Source organism: Garra rufa, chromosome 7, assembly GCF_049309525.1.
Source record: "Garra rufa chromosome 7, GarRuf1.0, whole genome shotgun sequence".
In the NCBI taxonomy this organism is placed as follows: Eukaryota; Metazoa; Chordata; class Actinopteri; order Cypriniformes; family Cyprinidae; genus Garra; species Garra rufa.
Window position 1 is genome coordinate 17,062,472 of NC_133367.1, and position 24,472 is coordinate 17,086,943.

The window sequence follows — 24,472 nt, forward strand, 5'->3', positions numbered from 1 at the left end:
TGCAGGTGAATAATTTATAGAAATATAATTTCAGTAAAACACTTTAAGCAGCACAATGTGTTGTAGAATCATAGCTAACAAAGCAATTTCTAAATGTGAATCAAGTAAAATGATTTTTATCAGTAACACAAGGTTTAATTGAGAACTGAGAATACTGCCTTATTTTCTCTTCTGCAGGTTTTTGGGTCCTGCTGCATATGACGCCTGTCAATATGTGACTGAAATTGTGGGTAAAAACCCATTACTCCTGAGAAAGCTGAATCTAAGTGAACATGAACTAGGAGGCACGCTAATGAATCAGATTGCTGCTCTACTGCAGGATAAACACTGTAAACTCAAGAAGCTGATGTGAGTATTAGCCTTGCTGCGATAGACGTGTTGGTGGTGATCCCGGTGTTAAGCCGCAAGACCAGTTATGTCTCTTGCCCTCGGCAGCACCACCCACCACCGTAGTTAAAATTTTTATAGCAATAAAAATCAATTGCTTTACGCAGAATTGCCGCTAATTTGAAAGTGAAAGTAAAATGCATACCCCGTTTTTACAAGCTATTTAAATGCAAAGGATAGCGTACAAAAGGAACGTTGATCAACTGATGGGGTAATTTCCTCACTGTCCCTATTGAATATTTCAGAAAATTTTCATAATTATACTTTGCATTGAAGTATTTTTAATATATAATATTTCTTATATACTTTACATTTAATATGTGGTTAAATTAACATTTTGCATTTGTTAATTTAGTGGACACCTTTATTTAGAGCAACTGGGTGAACTTGTTCCTTTAATTAAGATTTCAGATTTATGCAAACAGTTTTCTTTCTCTACAGGCTGAATAATAACAGGATCACAGCAAAAGGTTGTGCTGCTCTGATCTCAGCATTTAATTCAAATCCTTCAAACCTGATAGAGCTGGATCTGAGTGGGAATAAACTAGGAAACTCAGGAATACAGAAGATCTTTCCTCTGTTGAAAAATCCTCAGTGCAGATTGGAGACACTGAAGTATGTGTTTTTATTTATCTACATTTCAACACAATATACATTTGCAAATGTCACTTTGATTAGATTTACTGTTATGACATACTTTTTGTTTGACTGCTTCCATTGATATCTTTAAATATTATATAAAAAATAAAAATTCCAATTAAGTGGATGATATCATTTAAAAATGTGTTGCTTATCTATGGGGTGAGAATTCTGTCAATATTGAAACAAAAATTTAATTTTTCTAAGATATAAATAATGACTTAATTAATCAATTGTGTTTATTTAGCATAGCACATGCAGTACTTAACATGTTTTCTAAAAATATACAGACTTTCAAACTGCAGCATCACTGAAGAAGGTTATAAAGCTCTGGCTTCAGCTCTGAGATCAAACCCTTCACACCTGTTAGAGCTGGATCTCACAGAAAATGATCCTGGACAATCAGGAGTGAAGGAGCTCAGTGATTTACTACAGGAAGGATGCTGTAAATTGAAGACCATCAGGTGATAATTGCTTTTAAATATTTTAAATTAAGCCACTGATACATGAAAATTGCATATTGTTATATAAAAAAAGAATGTGATAAATGCAGAGCACGAGTATGGGACACAATACTTGGTCACACATCACACGTCATATCATTTAAAATGATCAAGTATCGATATTAGCCACTAAGAGCTTAGATTCATCAGTTGTTGTATCATCCCCGAAATATCATATTGGTGTAGCTTTAGACTGGACCCATAAGCAAGTTTGGAGCTGCATGAATTGTGACATAATTATCTAATCTAAAATTCTCATCTTCTTCCTGTAGGTTTTTGAAAAGTCCTGCTGCAGAGGAAGTGTGTGAGTATCTCACTGAAGTTCTGGGTAAAAATCCATTATTACTGAAAGAACTGGATCTGAGTGAAGTTAAATTAGGAGACCTGGATTGGGAGAAGCTCTCTGCTCTTTTGACGGACTCTCATAGCAAAGTGGAGAAGATTATGTGAGAATAACTTCTCTATTTATCATTATAAGTCTGTCAGTTACATGTATAATCAGACATGAAAACCTGTTGATCTGATGGGTGTTAAATATGCGCTGAATATTAAATAATGCTGTTTTTGTGTTTAGGCTGAATAATTGTGAGCTGACAGAGAAAAGCTGTTCAGTTTTAGCTACTGTTCTCTCCTCCAAAACCATCCTGCAAGAGGTGAACCTGAACAACAGCCGTCTGCTGGATTCAGGAGTCAAAAAGATCTGTGAGGGACTGAAGAATCCTGTGTGTGAGCTGAAGATACTGAAGTGAGTACATTTCCCCATCAGCTATACTCAACACCATAGCAAACACTGGAATATTATAAATTTATTGGATCTGCTTACCTCCAGCAGTGGAAACATTTGAATAATACATTTTTTGTAATCATTCTTAAATATAAAGCTTATAACAACTAAACCACCAGCATTGTGGACATAAAGTGCCACTTCCTGAGATGGTCTGCAGACATCTGCAGTGTTTACATCTACAAAAAAAAAAAAAAAAAAAAAAAAAAAAAAAATATATATATATATATATATATATATATATATATATATATATATATATATATATACACACACATACACACACATATATATATATATATATATATATATATATATATATATATATATATATATATATATTTAGACCACCGACACATTAAGAAAAAGTAGAAACACTTTGTGTATGTTGTGAGAAGCACTCTTGCTCTTGACTGCTTTTGAGCATAAGTCAAATGAACATCTGTTCTTCAAAATGTAATCAAGTGTATGTTATACGTATGTATTAGTACAAAATGGTTACAAGCACAAAACATACATTTCTGTCAGAACCACTATCATCAAAGGTGAATGACAATTAGCATACACTTTGGATTGGCGGTATGGTTTCATTCTGGGCAAGAACTCCATGTGCATCCATGCAGCCTAGCATGGATAAGAGAAGGGAGAACAGCAACCTGACTGGATGAGAGGAGGAGCTGAGGATGGAGGAGGGTTACTAGCTATCTAGCAATGCAAAAGTTGCTGCTAATACTGAAGGAAGCTGAGAAAGGCATCGTTTTCCTATAGGTAGACGTGGCTCAAATGAGCTTGTCTAACGTGAACTGCCAGAACTAATGCTAGACTTGATATATATTTTGAATGATTCTGAAATATTCAAATTAAACGTTCCCCTTCGGGAACGCCTGCTGTGTTTCCTATGCTCTGAATACGTGTGCAATTAGTCCAATAGAGAAGCATGTGTGACGTCAGGAACCAGGAAGCTATATAAGCACGTGCAGTGAGCGTGTTCAGCAGCTTCTAACTTTCAGTTGCGCTCTGTGTGAATGTTTGTCCGTCAGCACTGTTTTTCAGGGCCAGTTTGCTCTACTTTTATTTGAGTGCTTACATAGTATAGAGAAAATGGGTGAGAGCAAACAATTCAAGCGTTGTGTTCCTCCATGCCAAAGATACATCTCGGCTGAGGACACACACAAGCTGTGTGTTGTTTGCTTGGGGACAAGGCATTCCCAATCAGCCTTTGAGGAGGCTGATTGTGTGCATTGTCTTCGGTTGCCACTCCGCTTGCTTTGCTCCCGGAGGGCTCTTTTTGAGGAAGGAGCCCTCATAAGCGTTCCCCGAGGATTGGGTCCCGTTTCTGCTGAGGCAGAGTGGCGCCTGCATCCGTGGGGTTCGTAGATGGATCTGCTATCGAGTGTGGAGACGGGCAAACCCCTTTCTCCAACCTCCTCTGGCAGATCGCTGCTCGGGTTCCTCCCCAGCAGCAGCATGGGGAGCCCCGGAGGTGCTCTAAGTCGGGTGCTTCCAAGCCTAAGATCGACCTGAGGGCTGATCTTCAGGCGAAGAAGCCCCCGACTAAGAAGCCCTGACGGTTTAGACCCAGGGCTTCTGAGGGCAGGCCCTCCTGGGAAGTCGGTAAAAAGAAGGACATCACCCCAGTGCCCTCGAGAGGTCGTTCTGCCAACCTGCCACCTTCTGTGCTTCAGGGCGCAGCGGTCTCTCGCGAATCTCACTCTCAACATCCGCCCATTTGTGTTGCGGTGCAGAGGGATTCGCCATCTCAAAATCCATCAGAGGTCAGCCTCCAGAGTGTGTCTCAATGGGTCCTACAGACTGTAGAAAGAGGTTTCAAAATACAATTTGGCGCCCAGTCACCATCTTTTCAGGGGGTTGTCGCCACTGTCGTGGCCCCCCAGCAGGCTCTGATTATAGAACAAGAGGTAGAAACTCTCTTGACACATCTCCTGACAGTGCCCGTGACTTCACACGCCCCTTCTCTATTGGACTGATTTCACACTTATTCAGAGCATAGGAAACACAGTAGACGTTCCTAAAGCGTTCCGACACAGCATCTCTATCCCTCGATGAACTAGGGTTTCATACGAGCCGATTGTGTCCACCAAGATTAAATGTTATTATTTGCATGAGTAGATTACATAATGTAAATGTTAATTGTAATTAATGGATTTATTTTCTGTAGACTTTCAAACTGCAACATCACTGAAGAAGGTTATAAAGCTCTGGCTTCAGCTCTGAGATCAAACCCGTCACATCTGATAGAGCTGGACCTCACAGGAAATGATCCTGGACAATCAGGAGTGAAGGAGCTCAATGATTTAATACAGGATCCATACTGTCAGCTAAAACTGAGGTGAGACATGATGGAACATAACAAAAATAAATTAAATTAAATAAATTATATGCATGCTTAAAGGAACCGTATGTAGGACTGTGGCCAAAACTGGTACTGCAAACACTTTCAAAATACTGTAGAATGGTGTATCCCCTCCCGCTCCCCCCTGATTCGAGGTTGCCAGCTAAGCTGCAGAAGTAGGCTGCTACAAGGACTTTCCATTGGCAAGTGACGAGTCCTACACAGAAATTTGTTTTTTTCTTCTGTTAATTATGTTTATGCTTCACAAGAGATGTTTTGCGAAGTAATTCTGTAGCGCAACAATGTACAGATGGCGAATAACCAAATATTTCGTAAAGATGTACTGTAATACCACATTTCAGTCGGAACATAGATTGTTTTCATACCCTGCTCGTGGTGCGATATAAAGCTTTTTATGAACGCATTTAGCACGGCCAAATGTGGGAAATCCACTGTGTACGGAAGCAAAGTTAGCCAAACATAGATGAATCTTACCTGTCCAGGAGAAAATGACCAACGATGGTGTCTATCTTCAAATTCTTCTCCGTTTTCAGCCGTCTCCATCTTTCAAAGGCATATGCTATACAAATCCTTGTTTTATTTCGGACTTTGTCACAACGTATTTCGGATTCATAACGAGGTCTTTTACGTTTCGTAACGTTATACATGTTTTAGCCGACACGTTCGTATAGCTGCAGCTGGAACAGAGCTGGCAAACCAGATCACGAAACTATACTGACTTTGTGATTGGTAGATAGCTGGAGAGTGAAGCCTCAGGCCAAAACACAAAATTACAACAGTAATGTCAGTTGAGGGCTGCAACTATCACTTTTAAATGACAATATCCTGGCCGGACCACTGTTGTCAGTGATATAGGTATTTGATATGAACATGATTTCTTAATGTCTCGTGACATGTCAGGGCCATTTTATGATTAACTGACATAAATTTCTTACATACGGTTCCTTTAATATTTATACACAATATTATTTCAGTAATACAGTAATTAGTATGAGTATTCAGGTCTTTACAAATGTGTGGTGTCCGGCAAGATCTTGAGACCATTCAAAACTCCAACTTCATTGTTTGTATTTGTAGTAAAAAATGAAAATCTACATGTTCTATAATACATATTTGAATGACAAAAAGACAAAATTATTATTTTTTGTATTTATTTGTTCAAAATAAAAGTACTGAAAGTAAGTGTCATTAAGAACAATGACAATGAATTTTTTTCTTACATATTTTAAAAGGCAATGGACATTTAGTTCAGAATTAAATTGAACCATGCATCAACTTTTGCAGATTTTTGAGAAGTCCTGCAGCAGATGAAGCCTGTCAGTTTGTGACTGAAGTTGTGGGTAAAAACCCGCTACTCCTGAGAGAGCTGAATCTGAGTGAACGTGGACTAGGAAACAAAGAAGTGAATCAGATCGCTGCTCTACTGCAGGATAAACATAGTACACTCAACACATTGAAGTGAGTATTTGACATAACTTGTTTTATAATGTTATATTACTTTTAATATCAATGTAATTGTACTTGACAATAATATTTTCTCATTGGTTTCAACCAGAGGCATTTTTTCTCTTAACACCACAGTAACAATAATGTGAAGTATTAAAATTAAACAGTTACCGTAGAGAGAAAATAATTGTTTTCTACACAATTTTTGGAGATTTAGATAAAAGATGCAGCAATTCAGATAATTATGCCAGATTGTTTTAAAATATAAATATTGCGTCTTTGAATTTTAATGTGTAGGACAATAAAAATATGGATAGGACATGTTTATTGCCTGTATTTAAACAGGACAATTAAAACTTGGCAGAAAGCAATTTAAGGGTAGGAGGCAGATCCTCAGTTCACCTGAAACACAACTGCACCATGTGGTCGAACATGACTATGACATCAAAGTACTATTCTGTCAAAAACGTCTGTTTGTTTCTGCTTAAGAAATACATTTTTTTGCTTAAGGCAAGACACCACAGGTGAAGTCGAAAAAAAATCTATCAATATTCTAAATATGTGTTATAAACAAGCTGAAAAATAATTAGCAAAACTGGTTTCATTAAAGGCAATACATTTATTTAGAGTCAAACATAATAAAAAGTATAGGGCAAACAACACAAGAACAAATCAATGAATGGTTGGAAATTGGGTTTTTCAAATGGAGATGTGGAAGCAAGATGGGAATAAATAACCCATGAACTCACTCTTCAACCAAAGAAAAAAATAAAATAAAATGAGAGAGAGACAAAATCAGGAGCTTCTTACATAGGGTGCCCATTCTCACTAAAGCAGCACCGGCCACCAAGTAGGAGTCTCTACCCTGGAATTCTCACAAAAAATAATAATAATAATAATAATTACAAGGTGCATGGTTGTAACACTAAAACAGCCAGTAGGTAGCAGAAAGTCACTGTCTTAATGACTGAGCCATTCAGATTTTCATTAAACAATTCTTTCAAATGGCTACCTTATTCGGAAAAGCAAGTGATATCTTCATGAATGGGTCACTGAATCATTGGCTTACTTGATTAATTTAAATATTTGGATTAATTCAATGGCAATGCATTGTTGTGTGGTTTTCAGTAAGGCACAACAGTTCTGCTGTGGCTTTAACTGGAACAACACTGACAATGTGTTGTGTAATGTGTAACACATTTATTGTACTGCAGTATAAAATCAGTATTACATTTGCAAATCTACCACAGGCGATAAATCCAAGCTGCTGACAAACACAACGATAGAACAGGCTAGGAAATACTAGGAGAGGCTCCGTAATGTGGCTAACACTAGGAGAGTGCTAAATGCTCAACATAAAGAAACTCTGAATGGCTCCGTAACGTCCTACCACTAGGAGAGGGGTAGACGCAACACAATACTAGGCGACCAGAAGGAGGAAGTGCATGACTTATAAGGAGTGTGTGATTGGTTGCAGCTGTGTATGTGTAATTAGTGCAATAGATGATGGGAAATGCAGTCCAGGGTGACATGCAACAGTCTGAGTAGTGTGAGATTCAATATAATGACAGTGCGACATCTGGTGGCGAGCACATGGAAAGAAAAAAAATAGCTATATAGCTATATATATAGCAAAGTTTTAATATAAAAATTATTTAAAAAAAAAATATACAAATTTACCAGTGCATAAAAAAAGCAAAGTTATTGCCTATGGTGTCTTGTCTTAAGTAAATGTATACTGCACATTTGCGGTGTATAACAGAATCTTGTTTTTGGTACAACATTTTGATACTGACTTGAAATTGTATAGCCAAAATAACATTGATTTATCACACTAGAGTTAATTGTGACAATTGTGAGTGAAAATTTACTTTGCAGAACGATTTTCTTTCTTTCTGTCTTCAGTCTGTGTAGATGCAGTATTACAGAGAAACAGTGTCTCATCCTGTCTTCAGCTCTGAAATCAAACCCATCACACCTGAGAGAACTAAACCTCAGTAGGAATAAAATAAAGAACACAGGAGTAAGGCACATATGTACTCTCCTGAATGATTTCTACTGTAAACTGGAGAGATTGAGGTGAGGGCAACTTTATATTCAGTATCTCATGATGAGCCCGAGTATTTTGTGATCTGGTGAAGGATTATGGATGCACTGCACTTTTTCAAAAAACATTTTTGGGTCACCAAAAATAACTATTACCAATACCCATATTTTCATTTCATTTGTACTTTTTTTTTTTAATTAGCAAATAGAAGATTCCTTCAATTATTTTCATACTTAATTATGTCTGTTAAAATGTTTTGCATGGGCTTCTTTCACTGTTGTTTCTATTGCTCTATCGTATTTTGTCTTTCATTTAATTCTAGCACAGGAATTAGATCAGGAGCCACCAAAATTAGTACTGGAGGGCCACTGTCCAGCAGAGTTTAGCCCCAGCCCTAATTAAACCCACCTGAACCAGCTAATCAAGGTCTTACTAAGTATAGTAGAAACTTCACGGCAGATGTGTTGAGGCAAGTGGAAACTAAACTCTGCAGGACAGTGGCCGTCTAGGACCAAGTTTGGTGACCCTTGAATTAGAGCTTCTCAAATGCAGCAGTACAGAATTCATGGCATTTTCCTGTAATGATGTGAATTACCACTCATGCATAAATTGTTATGTTTCTACTTACATATTCAATTTAGTTTTTAACCCAAATGACGCGTATGTGCTAAGTTATGAGTAATATAGAACATGCAGCAGACGTGTGCACTCTCTTTCTTTCTCTCTTTCACTCTCTTTTTTTCTTTCTCCCTACTCAAGTAGTGATAGCGCATTGTTTTACTTTCCTTGCTAGTGACATGTCAAACCAAACTACAATTTTTCCATTGATATGAGCGAAAGAGAATTGTGCTCAAGAGGCTTGCATGTCTGTGCTGCTGCACGATCAATCCACTTTGCATGCTTCACTTATCAACTTGGCACAGCAGCTATAGATGTTTTAATATTGATTAAAAAAAATGTTTTGGTAATCGCATTAAACGGAATAGTTTGTTTGTCTCATTTCTCACCATGTAGGTTAGAACACTGTTACCTGACAGATGAAGGTTGTTCTGCTCTGGCTTTAGCTCTGAAATCAAACCCATCACACCTGAGAGAGCTGGACTTAAGTGGGAATGAATTAGGAGAATTGGGAGTAACAAACCTCAGTGATGTACTGATGAATCCGCAATGCAAGCTGGAGAAACTAGAGTTAGTATCATTATGCTGTATCACTTACAGGGTGATGAAAGTTCATTATGCTTTTAGCTATTGGACTGATTCATTGTGTATCAGTGTCACGCGGGTGTGCAGGACGAGACGAGACGATAGACGAGATTAACAATCAACAAAAAATTTAATAGAATTCTCCAAGATGAACAAGGCAGGAACAGGCAGGAACACAGAGGGCTTTCACACACATCCAGGAAACGTTAAAGACCGACAAAAGACTAAACTCAAAGACAGACTTATAAAGGCAAACTAATCAAGAAAACACAGGTGATACAGATGACACTAACGAAGACTAATCATAGGGCTAAACCAAATCACAACAGAATGGCAGGGGAAGACAATGGGTGAAACCAATGACAGACAGGGTTGTGACATCACGCCCCCCTCCGGAAAGGCGCGTCCTCGCGCCGTGGAAGAAACGAGAGGGGCGGAAAAACAGAGTACATAAGGGAGGAGGCTTGGGCGGAGGACGGTACCCCTGGAGGGGGACAACAAACAAAGTCATTAGAGTCCAGGGGGGCGACGAAGGTGGGAGGAGCCAGGGAGGAAACAGGAGGGACCTGAAGCAGGAGGAACTGACCCAGACCACAGCCATGATGACGGCCCACGGTGGAGCCGACGGAGGGAGGAGCCATGGTGGAGGAAGGCGTGCCGACTCCATGGGGCCGACCGACAGAGGCGGAGCAGATGGCGGAGGAGCCCGAGGCGGAGACGGAGAGCCGATGATCCGGGGTGACGCCGAGGATCCGGAGGGCCAAGGTGGAGCAGGCTCTGGCGCCCGAGGCGGAGGCGGAGTCCCGGAGATCCGCGGCGGAGCCGGAGCGACAGAGGATGGAGGCTGTGCCCGCAGGAAGGAGGAGTCCCAAGGAGCCGGTGGGACGGCGCGACGAGGCACAGCCGGAGGAGCAGAGTCCTGAGGAGCCGATGGGGTGACGACTGACCAGGGCGGAGCCGGAAAGACGATGGAGCCCGGTGGAGCTGGTGGATCGACGGGCGACGGTGGAGAGGAGGGCGTCGAGAGCCGTGGTGGAACCGCGGGGTCGAAGGGCCGAGGCGGAGTCCAGGACTCGGAGGCTGGAGGCGGAGCTGAGGAATCCTCCAGCCGAGACGCCGATGGAAGCTGGCAGTCCCGCGGCGAGCCCACTGCACAGGTGGATGACTGAGGGTGAGCAGGGGGACTGACAGGTGATAGCGGAGATTCTGGAAGGCTGGGCGAAATCAGCGATGACTCTGGACGACTGGACGGAACCAGCGGAGATTCAGGACGGCTGGACGGGACCAGCGGAGATTCAGGATGGCTGGACGGGACCAGCGGAGACTCAGGATGGCTGGACGGGACCAGCGGAGATTCAGGATGGCTGGACGGGACCAGCGGAGACTCAGGATGGCTGGACGGGACCAGCGGAGACTCAGGCATAGGCAGAAGAGGGCGGGTGGGTGGGAAGTTCAGGCAGGCCAGTGGTTCTGTGGAAAAGTCTATTAAGTCCCCAGAGTGTTGCTCATTCTCACCCCCAGCGGTGGTGCAGTGGGCAGGGCTCTCTGTAGCCCTCTCTTGCTCCACGTCACACTCCACCGTCGCGGATGTAGCAGTCGGCTCTCGCACCTGGTCCGATGGGTCCGGCTCTGGCTCTGTCGCTCTCGGCTCGGGCTCTCCATCGTCGGTGGGCTCGGGCTGCAACTCCGCTTGTCGGGGTGATGTTGGGCTGGGTTCTGGGTCTGGAGTGGGGCTGGTGTCATCCTTCGCGGTCAACGAAGCTCTGCTGGACACCAGCACCCACTCGATGTAGTCGGCGAGGCTCTCTCGAGGACCCTCCCCGGACAGCTGCCTCTGGATGTTATCATTAAGTCCCACGCGGTAGAACGTGCATAGGCAACTGTCCGGGTAGTGCGTAAACGGGGCGAGGAATATAAAGTCTCTGGTGTGGTCCTCGAGAGAGCGGTTCCCCTGCTTCAGGAGGAGGATGAGGACGGCGGGATCATTCATGACGGGGGAAAAAAAAATAAACTAAACACTGATACAAAAAAAACGGAAAATAAACGCAGGGGAAGACGCCGTGAATTTTTTTTGGGTCGGTCTTTCTGTCACGCGGGTGTGCAGGACGAGACGAGACGATAGACGAGATTAACAATCAACAAAAAATTTAATAGAATTCTCCAAGATGAACAAGGCAGGAACAGGCAGGAACACAGAGGGCTTTCACACACATCCAGGAAACGTTAAAGACCGACAAAAGACTAAACTCAAAGACAGACTTATAAAGGCAAACTAATCAAGAAAACACAGGTGATACAGATGACACTAACGAAGACTAATCATAGGGCTAAACCAAATCACAACAGAATGGCAGGGGAAGACAATGGGTGAAACCAATGACAGACAGGGTTGTGACAATCAGTAGAATAATAGTTAAACTTGTGTAAAATTGTGTATTTTGTGTAGTAAACCACACTCTAAAGAATAATTTAAATTGTGATTTGTTTACAATATTTTCTCAAATTAACAACATGAAAATAGTCAATTTAAATGCCACTTTTTTTCCAGTGAGCTAAATGTTAATTATATATTTTAATCTACATTTATAATTAATTATATGATTTTGTAATTTACTTTTTATGTTGTAAGTATCCTCAAATCCTAGTTAAGTTACCCTCCTGCATTGGTTTATTGTTCTATAATTAGGTTTTCATGGTCTGCTGGATTTGTGATTGTATGGCATTTACTCATGATGAATATAACTCATACATGAACTTTCTTTTTCTGTCTTCAGTCTGGATGGATGCAGAATTACAGAGGAACTGTGTTTTATCCTGACTTCAGCTCTGAAATTAAACCCATCACACCTGAGAGAACTGAACCTCAGTGGGAATCAACTAGGAGACGCTGTTGTTGAAAACCTTGGGCTTCTGATAGGCAGCTCACAATGCAAGCTGGAAAAACTACAGTTAGTAACAATACACTTTATAGCAGTTACAGTGTGATTAAATTGCACTATTAAGTTTTTTTTATTTGAACACAACAGGAACACAGTATCATCTAGCATTTCCCCGTCTGAAGAAAGATTCAAAAGTACTATGAGCTGATGTACTAATGGTTCAGTATGTTTGTTAGTAGATTTAAATGGTTGAAATCTGAAATCTGAGTTACTGTACATGGTTTCTGCAACACTGAGGGGTCATGAAATGTATGTCTCTGGAGGTTAGCTAATAAAGTTAGCTAAGAAAACACGTGTTTGTGTTTTTTGCATAACCAACCTCAGGCATTGATAATTTGAGTTGACAACTGGTGTATAGGTTACAGGCATTCATTTTAACAGAACAAACATCACTAATTATGTCAAAACTCAACCCCACTTAAAATAATGGGGTTAAAAAAGTGTCACACTGTAGTGTGTCACTGTTGTTTGACAGTTGAAAACAAAAATAGCATTAAAAAGTTAGGCAGCTCTGACATTGAGTTGCAATTCACAAGCATTATTTGTCCAATTAAAGATGCTCCAGACTTGGATTGTAACTAGTATCTTCAAATCTTTGTTATAGATTGGTTTTTGCTTCTATAATTAAGGTTGCAGCATGTATTGTGCTTAGTCAGGATGAATTTAACTCACACATGAACATGAATCTGATTAATTGTTCTTTCTGGTTCTGTCTTCAGTCTGTGTGGATGCAAAATTACAGAGAAACAGTGTGTCATCCTGTCTCCATCCCTGTCTTTAAACCTTTCACACCTGAGAGAGCTAAACTTCAGTCAGAACAAAATAGAAAACAAAGGAGTGGAGATCTTGTGCGAAATACTGAGTAATTCACGCTGTAAACTAAAGCGGTTGAGGTGAGGAATATTCCCATGCAAAAATCACAATGCTTAAAATCACAACACTGCAATTTTAACTGAAACTTTTACTCAATTTCTACCATATTTGTGGAAAATAATTCCTTCTAGTGGAGGAATATATATTAAGTTGAAGAAGAGTCAATGTGTGTTCCTGCAGACACTTCGATGGTGCCTTTATTTATTTTGCATTTAATGATTTTTAAACTGCCCTTTATCTTAACATTTTAAACCATTTGACAATGTAGAGCACAACTTTATGCATTTAAAATATTTGGGTATTTTATGAATTGGCTGGATTTTATCTATCATGCAATAAGGTGCAATCACATTATGATGTATTTTGCATGGCAAAATTCTGCAGACATAAAAAAGTAAGAACCATTTTCCAAACGGCTTTTTATTCTGCAGCTTTGTATTCTTAAACAAATTAGAACTTTATGAAGTGGCTGAGAATACACTGCTTGAATGATAGCCTCATTTATTGTATAGTGCAGTTTCAACTGATGGACGTCCATTGGATTAGCAAAACAAGGCTTTAGCCACAAAAAGTTCACTGAAGCAAATTCTGTTGGTCAATTATGCAAATTTTCCTTGTCAAATCTAAATTCAGTAGAAAATCCTATGCCACTTGAAATCCATCAGGCGAAATTCCTCAACAAAAATTCCCACTGAGATGCCTGTGATTTTTTTTCTTCCAAAATTTTGCTGAGAAAAGTCAAACATGAAACATAAAAATGATATTTCTTCTTCTCTCTCTAGTCTAAATGACTGTGGAATTACAGATGTTGACCATTTAACTCAGTCTTTGGCCAAGACAAAAGCATTGGAGTTTTTAAAAGAACTTGATCTGAGTAACAATAATATAGGAAACACCAAAAAGCAGCTCATTGACGTGCTACGAGATTCAAACTGTAATCTGAGGTGAGTAAACATCCTTATGTTGCCGTCAAACATCCACAAACAGACAACGATGGAAATGTAATTTGTTTTAAAACGTTTTAGACTGTGAACACAAATATTGCGTATCTGCCAAACAATGCAAAATCAGTAACTAATTTGATTTGGAAATGCAATGTTTGTTATAGTCTATTACACGTTGTACTTAAATTAGTTGTAATATAGTAACTACAGCAAATTTGTAACTTTTTCTAATGACCACTGTTGTTCTCTTCTGGTTCCTCCTTACAGCCTGGAGAAAGAATATTGGCTCAGCTGGAGCAATGTTAATATCATTAGTAGTATTGGTGGATGGTTAACTCGTCCTAAAGCTCAAGAGAAACCTGTGAAATCAACAGAACAAGGAGAGTCACCATCAGATGAGGAATTCTCAGAAGGTTCTCACTATAGTACTGTTACAAATGCAGCTCAAGAGGAACCTGTAAAAACAACAGAACAAGGAGAGTCACCATCAGATGAGGAATCCTCAGAAGGTTCTCACTATAGTACTGTTATAAAATCAGCTCAAGAGGAACCTGTAAAAACAACAGAACAAAGAGAGTCACCATCAGATGAGGAATCCTCAGAAGATTCTCAATATAGTACTGTTACAAGTGCAGCTCAAGAGGAACCTGTAAAATTAACGGAACAAGCAGAGTCAACATCAGATGAGGAATCTTCAGAAGGTTCTTACTATAGTACCATTATAAATGCAGCTCAAGAGGAACCTGTGAAATCAACGGAACAAGAAAGGTCACCATCAGATGAGGAATCCTCAGAAGATTCTCACTATAGTGCTGTTAGAAATGCAGCTTATGAGGAGCCTGTGAAATCAATGGAACAAGGTAAGTCACCATCAGATGAGGTATCCTCAGAAGTTTCTCACTATAGAATTGTTATGAATGCATATGTGATTGTAATTTTGTTGAGGAATAATCAGCAAGCAGTAAATACAAACAATGGCATACGTGCAGCCAATACAGCTTCAAATCTAAAGTTGCTATAGCTCTTATACATTACTATTTAAAAATGAACACTAATGCATACAGATGGAAAAGGATTAGACCTTCAAATTAAATAATGCAGCATTAATAGAAACATGTAATGTTGAGGTGTAATGTTGCTTTTGTATTTATTTAAATGACATTTTGCATGTTTTACAGGTGAAACAGAGAAGGGAGACGAGGCTAATGAGTGCTCAAATAAGGTGGATTGGCTAGATATAAATCCATAGGATACGGCCTCAATCATGATGTTTCGATTGAACTCATCCGTAATGAAGCATTTAAAATTTTGCTAACCATGACTGTGAGTGTAATTTAGCACAATGATAATATATTGTTTATGGAATGACCTTAAAGTGTAAAATGAAAATTAAATTGATGTGGGCTACATGTGCACAATTCAAATCAAGATTATGCACTGATCTATAGTAGAATCATTTATATAGATCAGTGGTCCTGCATTATATTTATATTTCTTTTTTCCATCTTATTTTTCCAATGCAAAAGTAAGTTGTTTTCTGTAGCTTATGTAGGTTAGGATTTTTTTTTTTTTACATTCATGTATGTTTTAAATTACATTTCTCTTACATTTTATATACAGAATATGTTTATTAACCTGTATTTGTAAGTTCTTTCTTATGACAAATGTCTTTGTACATAAGACAAAGCTTTGACAGATGAATGAGGTGTGGATGAATCTGTTCTCCCACACCAGCCCAGCCCAATCTTTACCTGTTAAGAGAATGTATGTATTATGTGCATTCAGTCACCAGTTAAAATATTCCAATTCTAGAATATGGTTTAAGTTTAGTGGTTTTAATCTTCTGTTGATTGTATTGTAGTGTGTTAAATTGTGTATTGCTTGCATTGCATTGTAAGAACTTGATCATTTTAATTTGTTTGACAAGTTCATTATTTCAGTATTTTTTCCAGTATTTATTTCCGCTATTAGTATAATTGGAGATAAAGCAGTAGTAGATGCCAAGATTTTTCTGTGTAGGGTTGTGGACTTGAAAATAAAAAGCTCACCTGCGTTTCTCAAGCTCACCACTAGAGGTCAACACACATCGCATTATGAGAAGTACAAGCAACAATTTCAGCCTTGCTGTGTTTAGAATGCTATTCTATCATACTCCTCTTACTATTTCTGCAGTATCCAGTATACTGTGCATAATATGCATGCAATACGTTCCGTTTACAGAATCTGCTAAATAGCCTATTTAAAATAACTCAAGCACACTGAAATCAGTGCAGAAGCTGTGTTCGGAACAGCATACTACCATACAACTCCTACTATATTGCAGTATGCTGTGTGTTTACTGTAAATAGGGACTTTTCTGTATAAAGCCCAGGTTCCCTGCTACATTTGTTGAAATTTGATTGACGCGTCGGAAGACACTGCAACAAGCTCCATGTGATGTTTCATTTTCAAACGGCAATGGAGACATAAATAAATAAATACATACATAAATACTAAATATGACATTAATAGTTTAAAAGTCACTAGTTTTAAGTAACACTGTCCAACAGTGACACCCGCAAGCAAAGTTACAGCAGAGATGTGCCTCTCCTTGGCCCATTGCATTTCTACAAAGTATATTGGTAACTTCATGACCTACTGGCAACTTAACTACAACATATGCCCCTAATTTTAGTACCATCAAATTACCAACTCACAAAGTCGTCAGTACATCCTCCTAACGATGTAAGCTACGATTGGTCAGCAAAATGTGGCTGTTATCTGATTGGCTAGAGTAGACGGTGGGTGGAGACCACGTATTTGTGGGTTGTCAGCATGTCTTGACGCTAAAAATATTGCACAATTCACAAATGCGTGCAGTGATCTACTGGATGCCATTCATAAATTCATTCTAGTCCAAGTTGTGGCTGTGACATAAATGTAGTATATTAATGAATATGATTTTTATTTATTTATCATCATTTTATTCCCAGTTTAATAAGTTATATACAAAATAAAACAGCTGAAGCAGCACTCTGCTCTTCACACTTCACAGCTTTACCTTAACTCTACAAAGTAACAATGTAACAATTAAGAAAAAAAAAGCGCCTGAAGATGGTAGTAGCTGTGAGTCTTATTTTAAACACTAGATGGCTGTCTGTGCTCTGGTTATACACACTTTCTATTAAATTATGTGTGGGGATGGCGAATGCCTATTTCAACGTGACAATTACATATTTTGATTTAGAGTCTCTTAATATGGCTGAAGCTTAAAGCAGTATTTTTATTGAATTGTGAAGGATTTTTTTGTAAACCAGACCCATCTGTCACAGTCACAGAACAGATTACAAAGCCTAAACTTAATGAAATGACAAAATATATACTTACTGTGTTTTGTGTTGTGATAACAGAGCTATTGTATATAAATAAAGTCGTAGATTTTAGGTGCCAAAAATAAGGGTGAGAAAATGTTCTAAATGCAAAAAAAAACAAAAAAAACAAAAAAAAAAAACACGAATATAAAAACTTGTGTACTATGATGTGGACAGATAATTGACGGAGGTCAGGCTTTTCAGGGTTCACTTTGGCTCTTTAATGAGCTTTTTGCGCATGGAATGAATTAAGAGTCAAACATGAACATGCTCCAAGTGGGTCATGCAATTTACAGGATTTTTAAACATTTTATTTTTTGCATGTTTTTTATTAAGTAGCAACACCATTTGTCACAATAATATGTAGTGTTTGCATAGTCTTCAATAAATGTTAATGATATTCTATCTAACCCCGAGCGAGATCTCAATAGAGACAGAGCGCATTAGGCCACACCCACACCGGGGCGTGCTCTCCATTGACCTTGTTTGGCGGGAAGCTGCCTCCTTGTCATTTCAGACTTATAACTCTCGTTTTTTTTTTTTCTTTATAGTCGACAGCTTATAAAAACGTAGTTGTGTGGGTTTTTTATCTTGTTTACAGTACACCTTGTCTCATATAAGCTTTTAGAAATTGTTCTGTTTTTTTGTTATAAGTCAGAAATGACAAGGAGGTAGCTTAACTCAATACAAAGTCGATGGAAAGCGTTGTTTTCCCTTCGGTGGGCCTGGCCTTTAGATTATGATGCGTGGCGCTCTGTCTCTATTGACGTGTGGCCACACCCACCAGTGTCAAATTACATCATATCGCAAAACTGACAACTAAATACATCAAAATTAAATTATCAGTTTCACATTGCATGCATTTTTTTTTAAATGACCTAAAGAAAAAAAAGAATATGGCCTTTATAAGAAAAAAAGGTATGAATAATAGTTCCGTTCAGAAAGAAGTCTTTAGCTGGAAATGACCTGGTTAACTGGAGTGTTATGCATGATATACAATCATGATGCATTTGCCCACGAAGTATTTGATATTTTCCTATTTCTGTAATATCTCAGCTTGAATTGAGACCACTTTGAGGAGTAAAGCATTGATAAGTTCAGTATTATGTAGTAAAGTGTTTTCTATTATAGAGCAGAAGTCGACGGTTTCATGTGAACAAGAATGGAAAAAAAAAACTTTCGACCACACGTGATTGACAGACAGTTTTCACACCTCAAACACTCACAAACAAACATCAAACACAAACAGTGAGCAGTATGCACATTCTCATGCACTAGCTTTTTTTTTTGTACCAGCAGATCTAACCGCATTTCTGTAGAGATGTAAAAATTCAATACCACAGTGGGGTCTCCATTCCTTTTGATGAGTAGTTCGTACCATTTTTGCCCTTTTGATTTAAAATGAAAATAAAATAATAATAATTAAATGTTTCAATAGGCTATAATTCTTTACATAATTTGTAAAAAAATAAAATAAAATTGTTTTACAAAATGTGTTACATAATAATAAATATTAAAACAAAGTCCTTATATTACAAGGTAAAGTCTTTTGAAAGTTTTAGTACACCAGATGCAACATGGTGAACTCAAAACTCAACCACTGACTCTTGGTTTTTGCTCAAGGTTCCTTGTGAACATGATTACACAATCCTCTTGTACTAAGAAAAACATTGATGTTTGATCATCGTCTTGTCATTATGGGTGCATAATCTACATGATCATCCTCTTTAACTTTCTGTAAAAAAAAAAATGCAGAACACATGATACGATGTTAACAAAAATAAATGTGATGCACTGTGATTATACACACGCAAACACACCCACACACACACACACACACACACACACACACACACACACACACACACACACATATATATATATATATATATATATATATGAAATTACAAAATCACATAATAAAAAAAAAATTAAATTAAAAATCACACTTATTAACCATTTTGACTTATAGTATGTTGTATTTTTCACTTTTTATATAACAATTATTATTAAAAAAAATATTATTACTTAAATGTCATCATTTCAATCAAATTTCTATGTCTTTATTGTGGTTTACTAGAGCATTTCCTTAGTGTTGGGATCAACATCTGACTCTCAGCTAAAATTATTGAAATAAACTCAAAAGTAAACAATGCAATTTCTTACCAATTCCTGTGAGTTTCTTTTGTTGTATGTCGGCTCAGTGTAAGTGATCTCTTCTTCAGAAGTCTCAACTGTTTCAGCAATAAAATGCATTATAACCTTTCAAACTCAAAGGCAATAAATATTTAACACCGCAGTTTTAAAAAAAATGGCATTAACAAATGTAACATTTTAATACATTTGATAAAATTAATACATTTTTTCCACACACAAAAGGTTATTAAAGGACAACACGGTCTCACCCCAAGTCGTCACATATTGCCGTTTGGTCAGGACCCCTTGGCGTCGCATTTTGACGCTTAAGGTACCCCTTTAGCGTAGTATTTTGACGTGAAGGGTCCTCCACTGTTTTGTCTTACTGGTTTGCATGCATTTGTAAAAATGTAAACAATTTTATATAAATTTATACTTTGACTGGAGCACCTAAACCCACCCCTACCCTAAACCTACCAACTTCTGAACAATACAAAGCACAGGCAAATATAAGTACAGTCACATGTATTAATTGCAAAAACTGACCATAAACAAGCAGTAAAAAAGCATTACAAACAAGTCGTGTTGCATTCCAAGTCTTCTGAAGCCATACGATATCTTTATTCGAAGAAGAAAGTAAAACATAAGGTTTTAATCGCTAAAATTTATCCCACTTCGTTAACGTTCTTATTCAAAAAGATACGCCCGAGCATTAGCATGACGTAATCGGTCACGAGACACACAAGAGCCAATAGAATTTCACAACCAAGGCTGACGTAATGCTTCTGCTGTCTGGCGGCATTTTTTGAATTCTTTACAGCGGACAGAGACGGCGATCGCGTCTCATCCTCTCAAAAATCAATCGTTTTGCCTCGGAACGGAAGACTTGGAATATTCATATTTTTTCAATAAATTGTGACTGTAGTTGTATCTGCCTGTTGTATCTATGTTTTATTGACAAATGGTTAGGTTTAGGGGCAGGGGTTGGGTTACGTGCTCGTAAATGTGTAAATATAGTGTAATATAAATAAAACTTGTGACTGTTTGCATTGAAAAATAACACCCCAATACATATGCAATAATGGCAATATTATTACCCAATATATCTATTAATCTAAACAATAAAATTCACAGTGCCTTTCCCGTCAGCTTATTGACGCCAAGGGTTTTTTATTTAAAGCAGTGGAGGACCCTTCACGTCCATAAATGACGTTGAAGGGATACCCTGTGCGTCAAAATGCGACGCCAAGGGGTCCTGACCAAACGGCAATATGTGACGACTTGGGGTGAGACCGTGTTGCAACACAACGGAACATGTTTTTTGTCATAAAATTTAGAGAGACGTTGTTTACACATAAATCGAGCCTGTTGGGATATTTCAACAAAAGTATATTACATTCTTTCTATTTAATCAGCATTTAGGCCCAACTAGCACAATAAAAGTCCTCATTCATTATGATTTTAATTTGAGTGCCAGCTGCATCTTTACACCTGTAGGATTATGTTAAAATGGAGAAAACTTATAGAAAATTATAAATTGAGGCCATCAGATGACTCAGATATTTTGAGCATAATTTTAAAGTATTATTTAAAAGCAGAAGGTAACACTTGCCTTCTTGATCAGTTTTTCTATATTTCCTGCAGATCCAGAAGATCACGCCTGCAGTGACAATTAGCAGAGATCCAGCAACAGCAGCAGAGATCAGTACTTTCAGAGAGACTGAGACTGGGGAAACTGAAGGAAAGTATAATAGTAAGACAGTCAATAACGTATTTAACTTAATCAGTCTGGTCTAAAACAGAAGACAGAGATGAAGTCAGTAAGTAAACATTTATCATGTGCCGTACCTGAATATAAGTGACAGAGTTTGCTGATGTCTAGATGTCTGGTCTGGTTTCTGATGCTATTGTTGAGCACACAGCTGTAGGTGTTTTTATCCTGATAGTCCACCTCCAGAGGTAGAGAGAGACTGATGCTGAGATCAGACACACTGATGCTGGACAATAAACTGTTTCCTTTGTACCAGGAGAGAGTCACATCACTCACATTCACCACTGAACACAACAATGAACAATTCTGCTGTGATGATGATGAAGATGAAGAACAGTTTGAAGAGTGATGACTGATTACAGGAACAGGTAGACGAGCTGAAAAATATGAACACAACAGTCAGTCTACTTTGGAGGTTGTAAATTACTGTGAATCGGTGTAAAAGATTTTGTGTTGAGTGGATGTTTAGTGTGTCGATAGTCACTGAATGTGTCTGTCATCTCAAACTATAAAATTAATTAATGTATATAGAATATGTGCATGTTTGGATAAATTATGTATTTATACCAGGGATAGGCAACTTTGGCTGAACAAGCTAACCAATGTCTTGAAGATTATATATTTATTATTATTCACGGTTGGAACTAAACTCTGCAGGACAGCGTCACTCCTATCCCTGCTCTATACTCACCAACAGAAACGTAAAATGTTTTTGATGATTTTTTCGCTCCAGCTATTTCTAGTTGATAAACTCCAGCATGCTCCTTTGTGATGTTTGTGATGGTCAGAGATCCAGTTTGATTGTCTATCTTCAGTCTGTTTCTGAATCTCCCATCAGGAACATCTGATGTGTTGAAGATTTGCTTCTTTTTCTTCATTTTAGCTATTTGAGACTTTTCAGCCCCAAATTTCCACAGTATATCGTCGTCTTCACGTATTTGAATAGCATCAGTGTGTAGAGTAACAGAATCTCCCTCTGTTACTGACACTGACTCCCCAAACACACCTGATGAACAAAGATATTTTACACAGATTAAGGCTTCTAACGCTTTACAAAGCATGAAATGAGCTGTGTTGTTTACATGTGAAGTTGAGAACATCCAGAAAACCAGCAGAGACACAAAATAAAATGAAAGGTGAGATATACGGACTCATATACGGATGTGTGAGAGCCACACATTTAGGGTGAGTTGCACCAGAAAGGATTACAATAAATATATTATTTTAATGCTGTATATGACTGCCATGTGGACATTAATTTGAGAAAGATAAAGAAAAATAAATGTGTAAAATATCAACTGCCTTTATAAACTGCTGTAAAGTGTTAATCTCAACCATTACAGAGAAACTGAAAACTTTTAAGCGCTTACGGATTGCCTGGAAATACATTTAAAATATAAATTAATGAATATGGCAGCATGGATTTATGAATAAGTGAGAGGTTATAGCATAATGCCATTACTCTTATGCAGTAATTATTATTACTGTATTTATTGTTACTTTCACAAATGTCAATTTTAAGCAAGCACATAATACATCACAAGTAATACATTGGATTTGTATACGAAATATTCCAAGCTAATTAATACACTAATAACCTAAATGCATTAGCCTCACATAAACTCAAAGCAAACAGGTTTCCAAAAACAGCAACAACTTTTGCACGTATGCGACTTCCTTAAGGAGTTTAAAGTAACATGGTCAAGTCAAGTCAATCTATCTTAAATACACATGTAAATGATGGTTTAAATGTAAGTCTGCTCATTTCAAAGATTAAAGTTAAGGTACATTTATCAGCTAAACTTAATTCAAGATAAAACTCACAAAACATCTTTATTTTATTTTTTATTTGTTGTAGAGGAAAATCAGTGTTCAACATTTATGAAACAAATGAATGCAAATTATTACAAATTATTACAAAAAGTGTAATTGTGCCAGATATGTTTAGTACTTCTTTTTGTTGTTGTTGTTGTTGTTAATGCATTTTGACTAATGGGTTTCCATATACATAAAAAAGCCTGTTATCTGAATGCAAAGTGTTTGGCTTTTATCTGCCTTCATTCGCAGGCATTCACATTCACTGTATGATTTATTTATGGATTAGTTTCCATGACATTTTATTGTCATGATATTTCTAGATCTGGAAATTTCAATTTAAAATTCTAAAAAGACATGGACGTCAGTATATTTCACAATAATCATGATTTATCTGGTACAGAGAGCTTCCGATGAAATAATCTCAATTTGAACAGTAGCAGCAGCTTTATTAATATGAAATGGAAACAAATAAATAAATAAAAATAATCCATAAAAATGTTGTATAACTTACCAGTTCGACTCCAACAGCACAAACAGAACAAAACAAACATGTGAAACATTTTCTTCAGTCGTCCTGTGTCTGATTAAATAATACCACCTGCTAAACCAACAGCAGAACTGTAAATGTGTGTGAATCCTCCTACGACAGAGTTTGACCCTCCTCGTTCACACCCTACGTTTGCATGATATTATAGTTCATCTGGCTGTTATTAGAACTTTAACTGTTTATAATGTGTGAAATATCCTTTATTTTTCTCATTTACTATCTAAACTGTATCAAAATATGGTTTAATGTACAAAATACAATTGATTTGGTCAGTGAATGTATTGGACGTCTGTTGTTTGTCCTTTTGTCAGTTAAATAAAGGTGAATAAGTATTAACAAATTGATTTATTTGCATTTTACAAAATGTCCTGACTTTTCTGGAAATGTCGTAAAGCCTAACTCTAGTGATTTTATTTTTTTGTGAATGTTAAAACCAAAATAGAAAAAAAAAAAAAAGTCTGCCACCTCACAGTACCAGTGTTACTGAAGTTCAGCTTGAGTCAAACTGAAAGCTGCTGTGGTCGGTTTTCTACAGACATGTGGTTTGATCTGTTGGGTGGACAAACATCTTGTAGGTGAGTGTGGGCATGCATTGCATGTGTTTTAGTTTGTAGGTAAAGAGCTTCTTCCTGTCCTGCTACTATGAGCAGCTTTTTAGACTATGATCATATTCAACTCATCAAAATTTAGAATGCTTTCTTTACTTCAAAA

General features: G+C 37.8%; 2 protein-coding genes across 2 annotated transcripts in view; one reads left to right on the forward strand and one right to left on the reverse strand.

Moving 5' to 3' along the window:
• Window positions 1–14,143, forward strand: part of LOC141338008 (uncharacterized) — a 45,297-nt gene extending 31,154 nt beyond the window's left edge. Inside the window, exons 22-33 of the mRNA XM_073843580.1 lie at window positions 178–348; window positions 829–1,002; window positions 1,317–1,490; window positions 1,802–1,975; window positions 2,104–2,274; window positions 4,493–4,663; window positions 5,972–6,145; window positions 8,039–8,130; window positions 9,275–9,368; window positions 12,158–12,331; window positions 13,042–13,215; window positions 13,978–14,143. Coding sequence (XP_073699681.1) covers window positions 178–348; window positions 829–1,002; window positions 1,317–1,490; window positions 1,802–1,975; window positions 2,104–2,274; window positions 4,493–4,663; window positions 5,972–6,145; window positions 8,039–8,130; window positions 9,275–9,368; window positions 12,158–12,331; window positions 13,042–13,215; window positions 13,978–14,143 — 1,909 coding nt within the window. The remainder of the gene's footprint in view (window positions 1–177; window positions 349–828; window positions 1,003–1,316; window positions 1,491–1,801; window positions 1,976–2,103; window positions 2,275–4,492; window positions 4,664–5,971; window positions 6,146–8,038; window positions 8,131–9,274; window positions 9,369–12,157; window positions 12,332–13,041; window positions 13,216–13,977) is intronic.
• A 6,935-nt stretch (window positions 14,144–21,078) lies between these two features.
• Window positions 21,079–23,774, reverse strand: LOC141338009 (uncharacterized). Its single transcript, XM_073843581.1, has 5 exons — window positions 23,726–23,774; window positions 22,088–22,402; window positions 21,474–21,773; window positions 21,238–21,333; window positions 21,079–21,116 (listed from the first exon to the last, which is right to left on the reverse strand). Exons 1-5 carry the CDS (start codon window positions 23,772–23,774, stop codon window positions 21,079–21,081), a joined length of 798 nt encoding a protein of 265 aa, XP_073699682.1.
• Window positions 23,775–24,472: the final 698 nt, after the last annotated feature.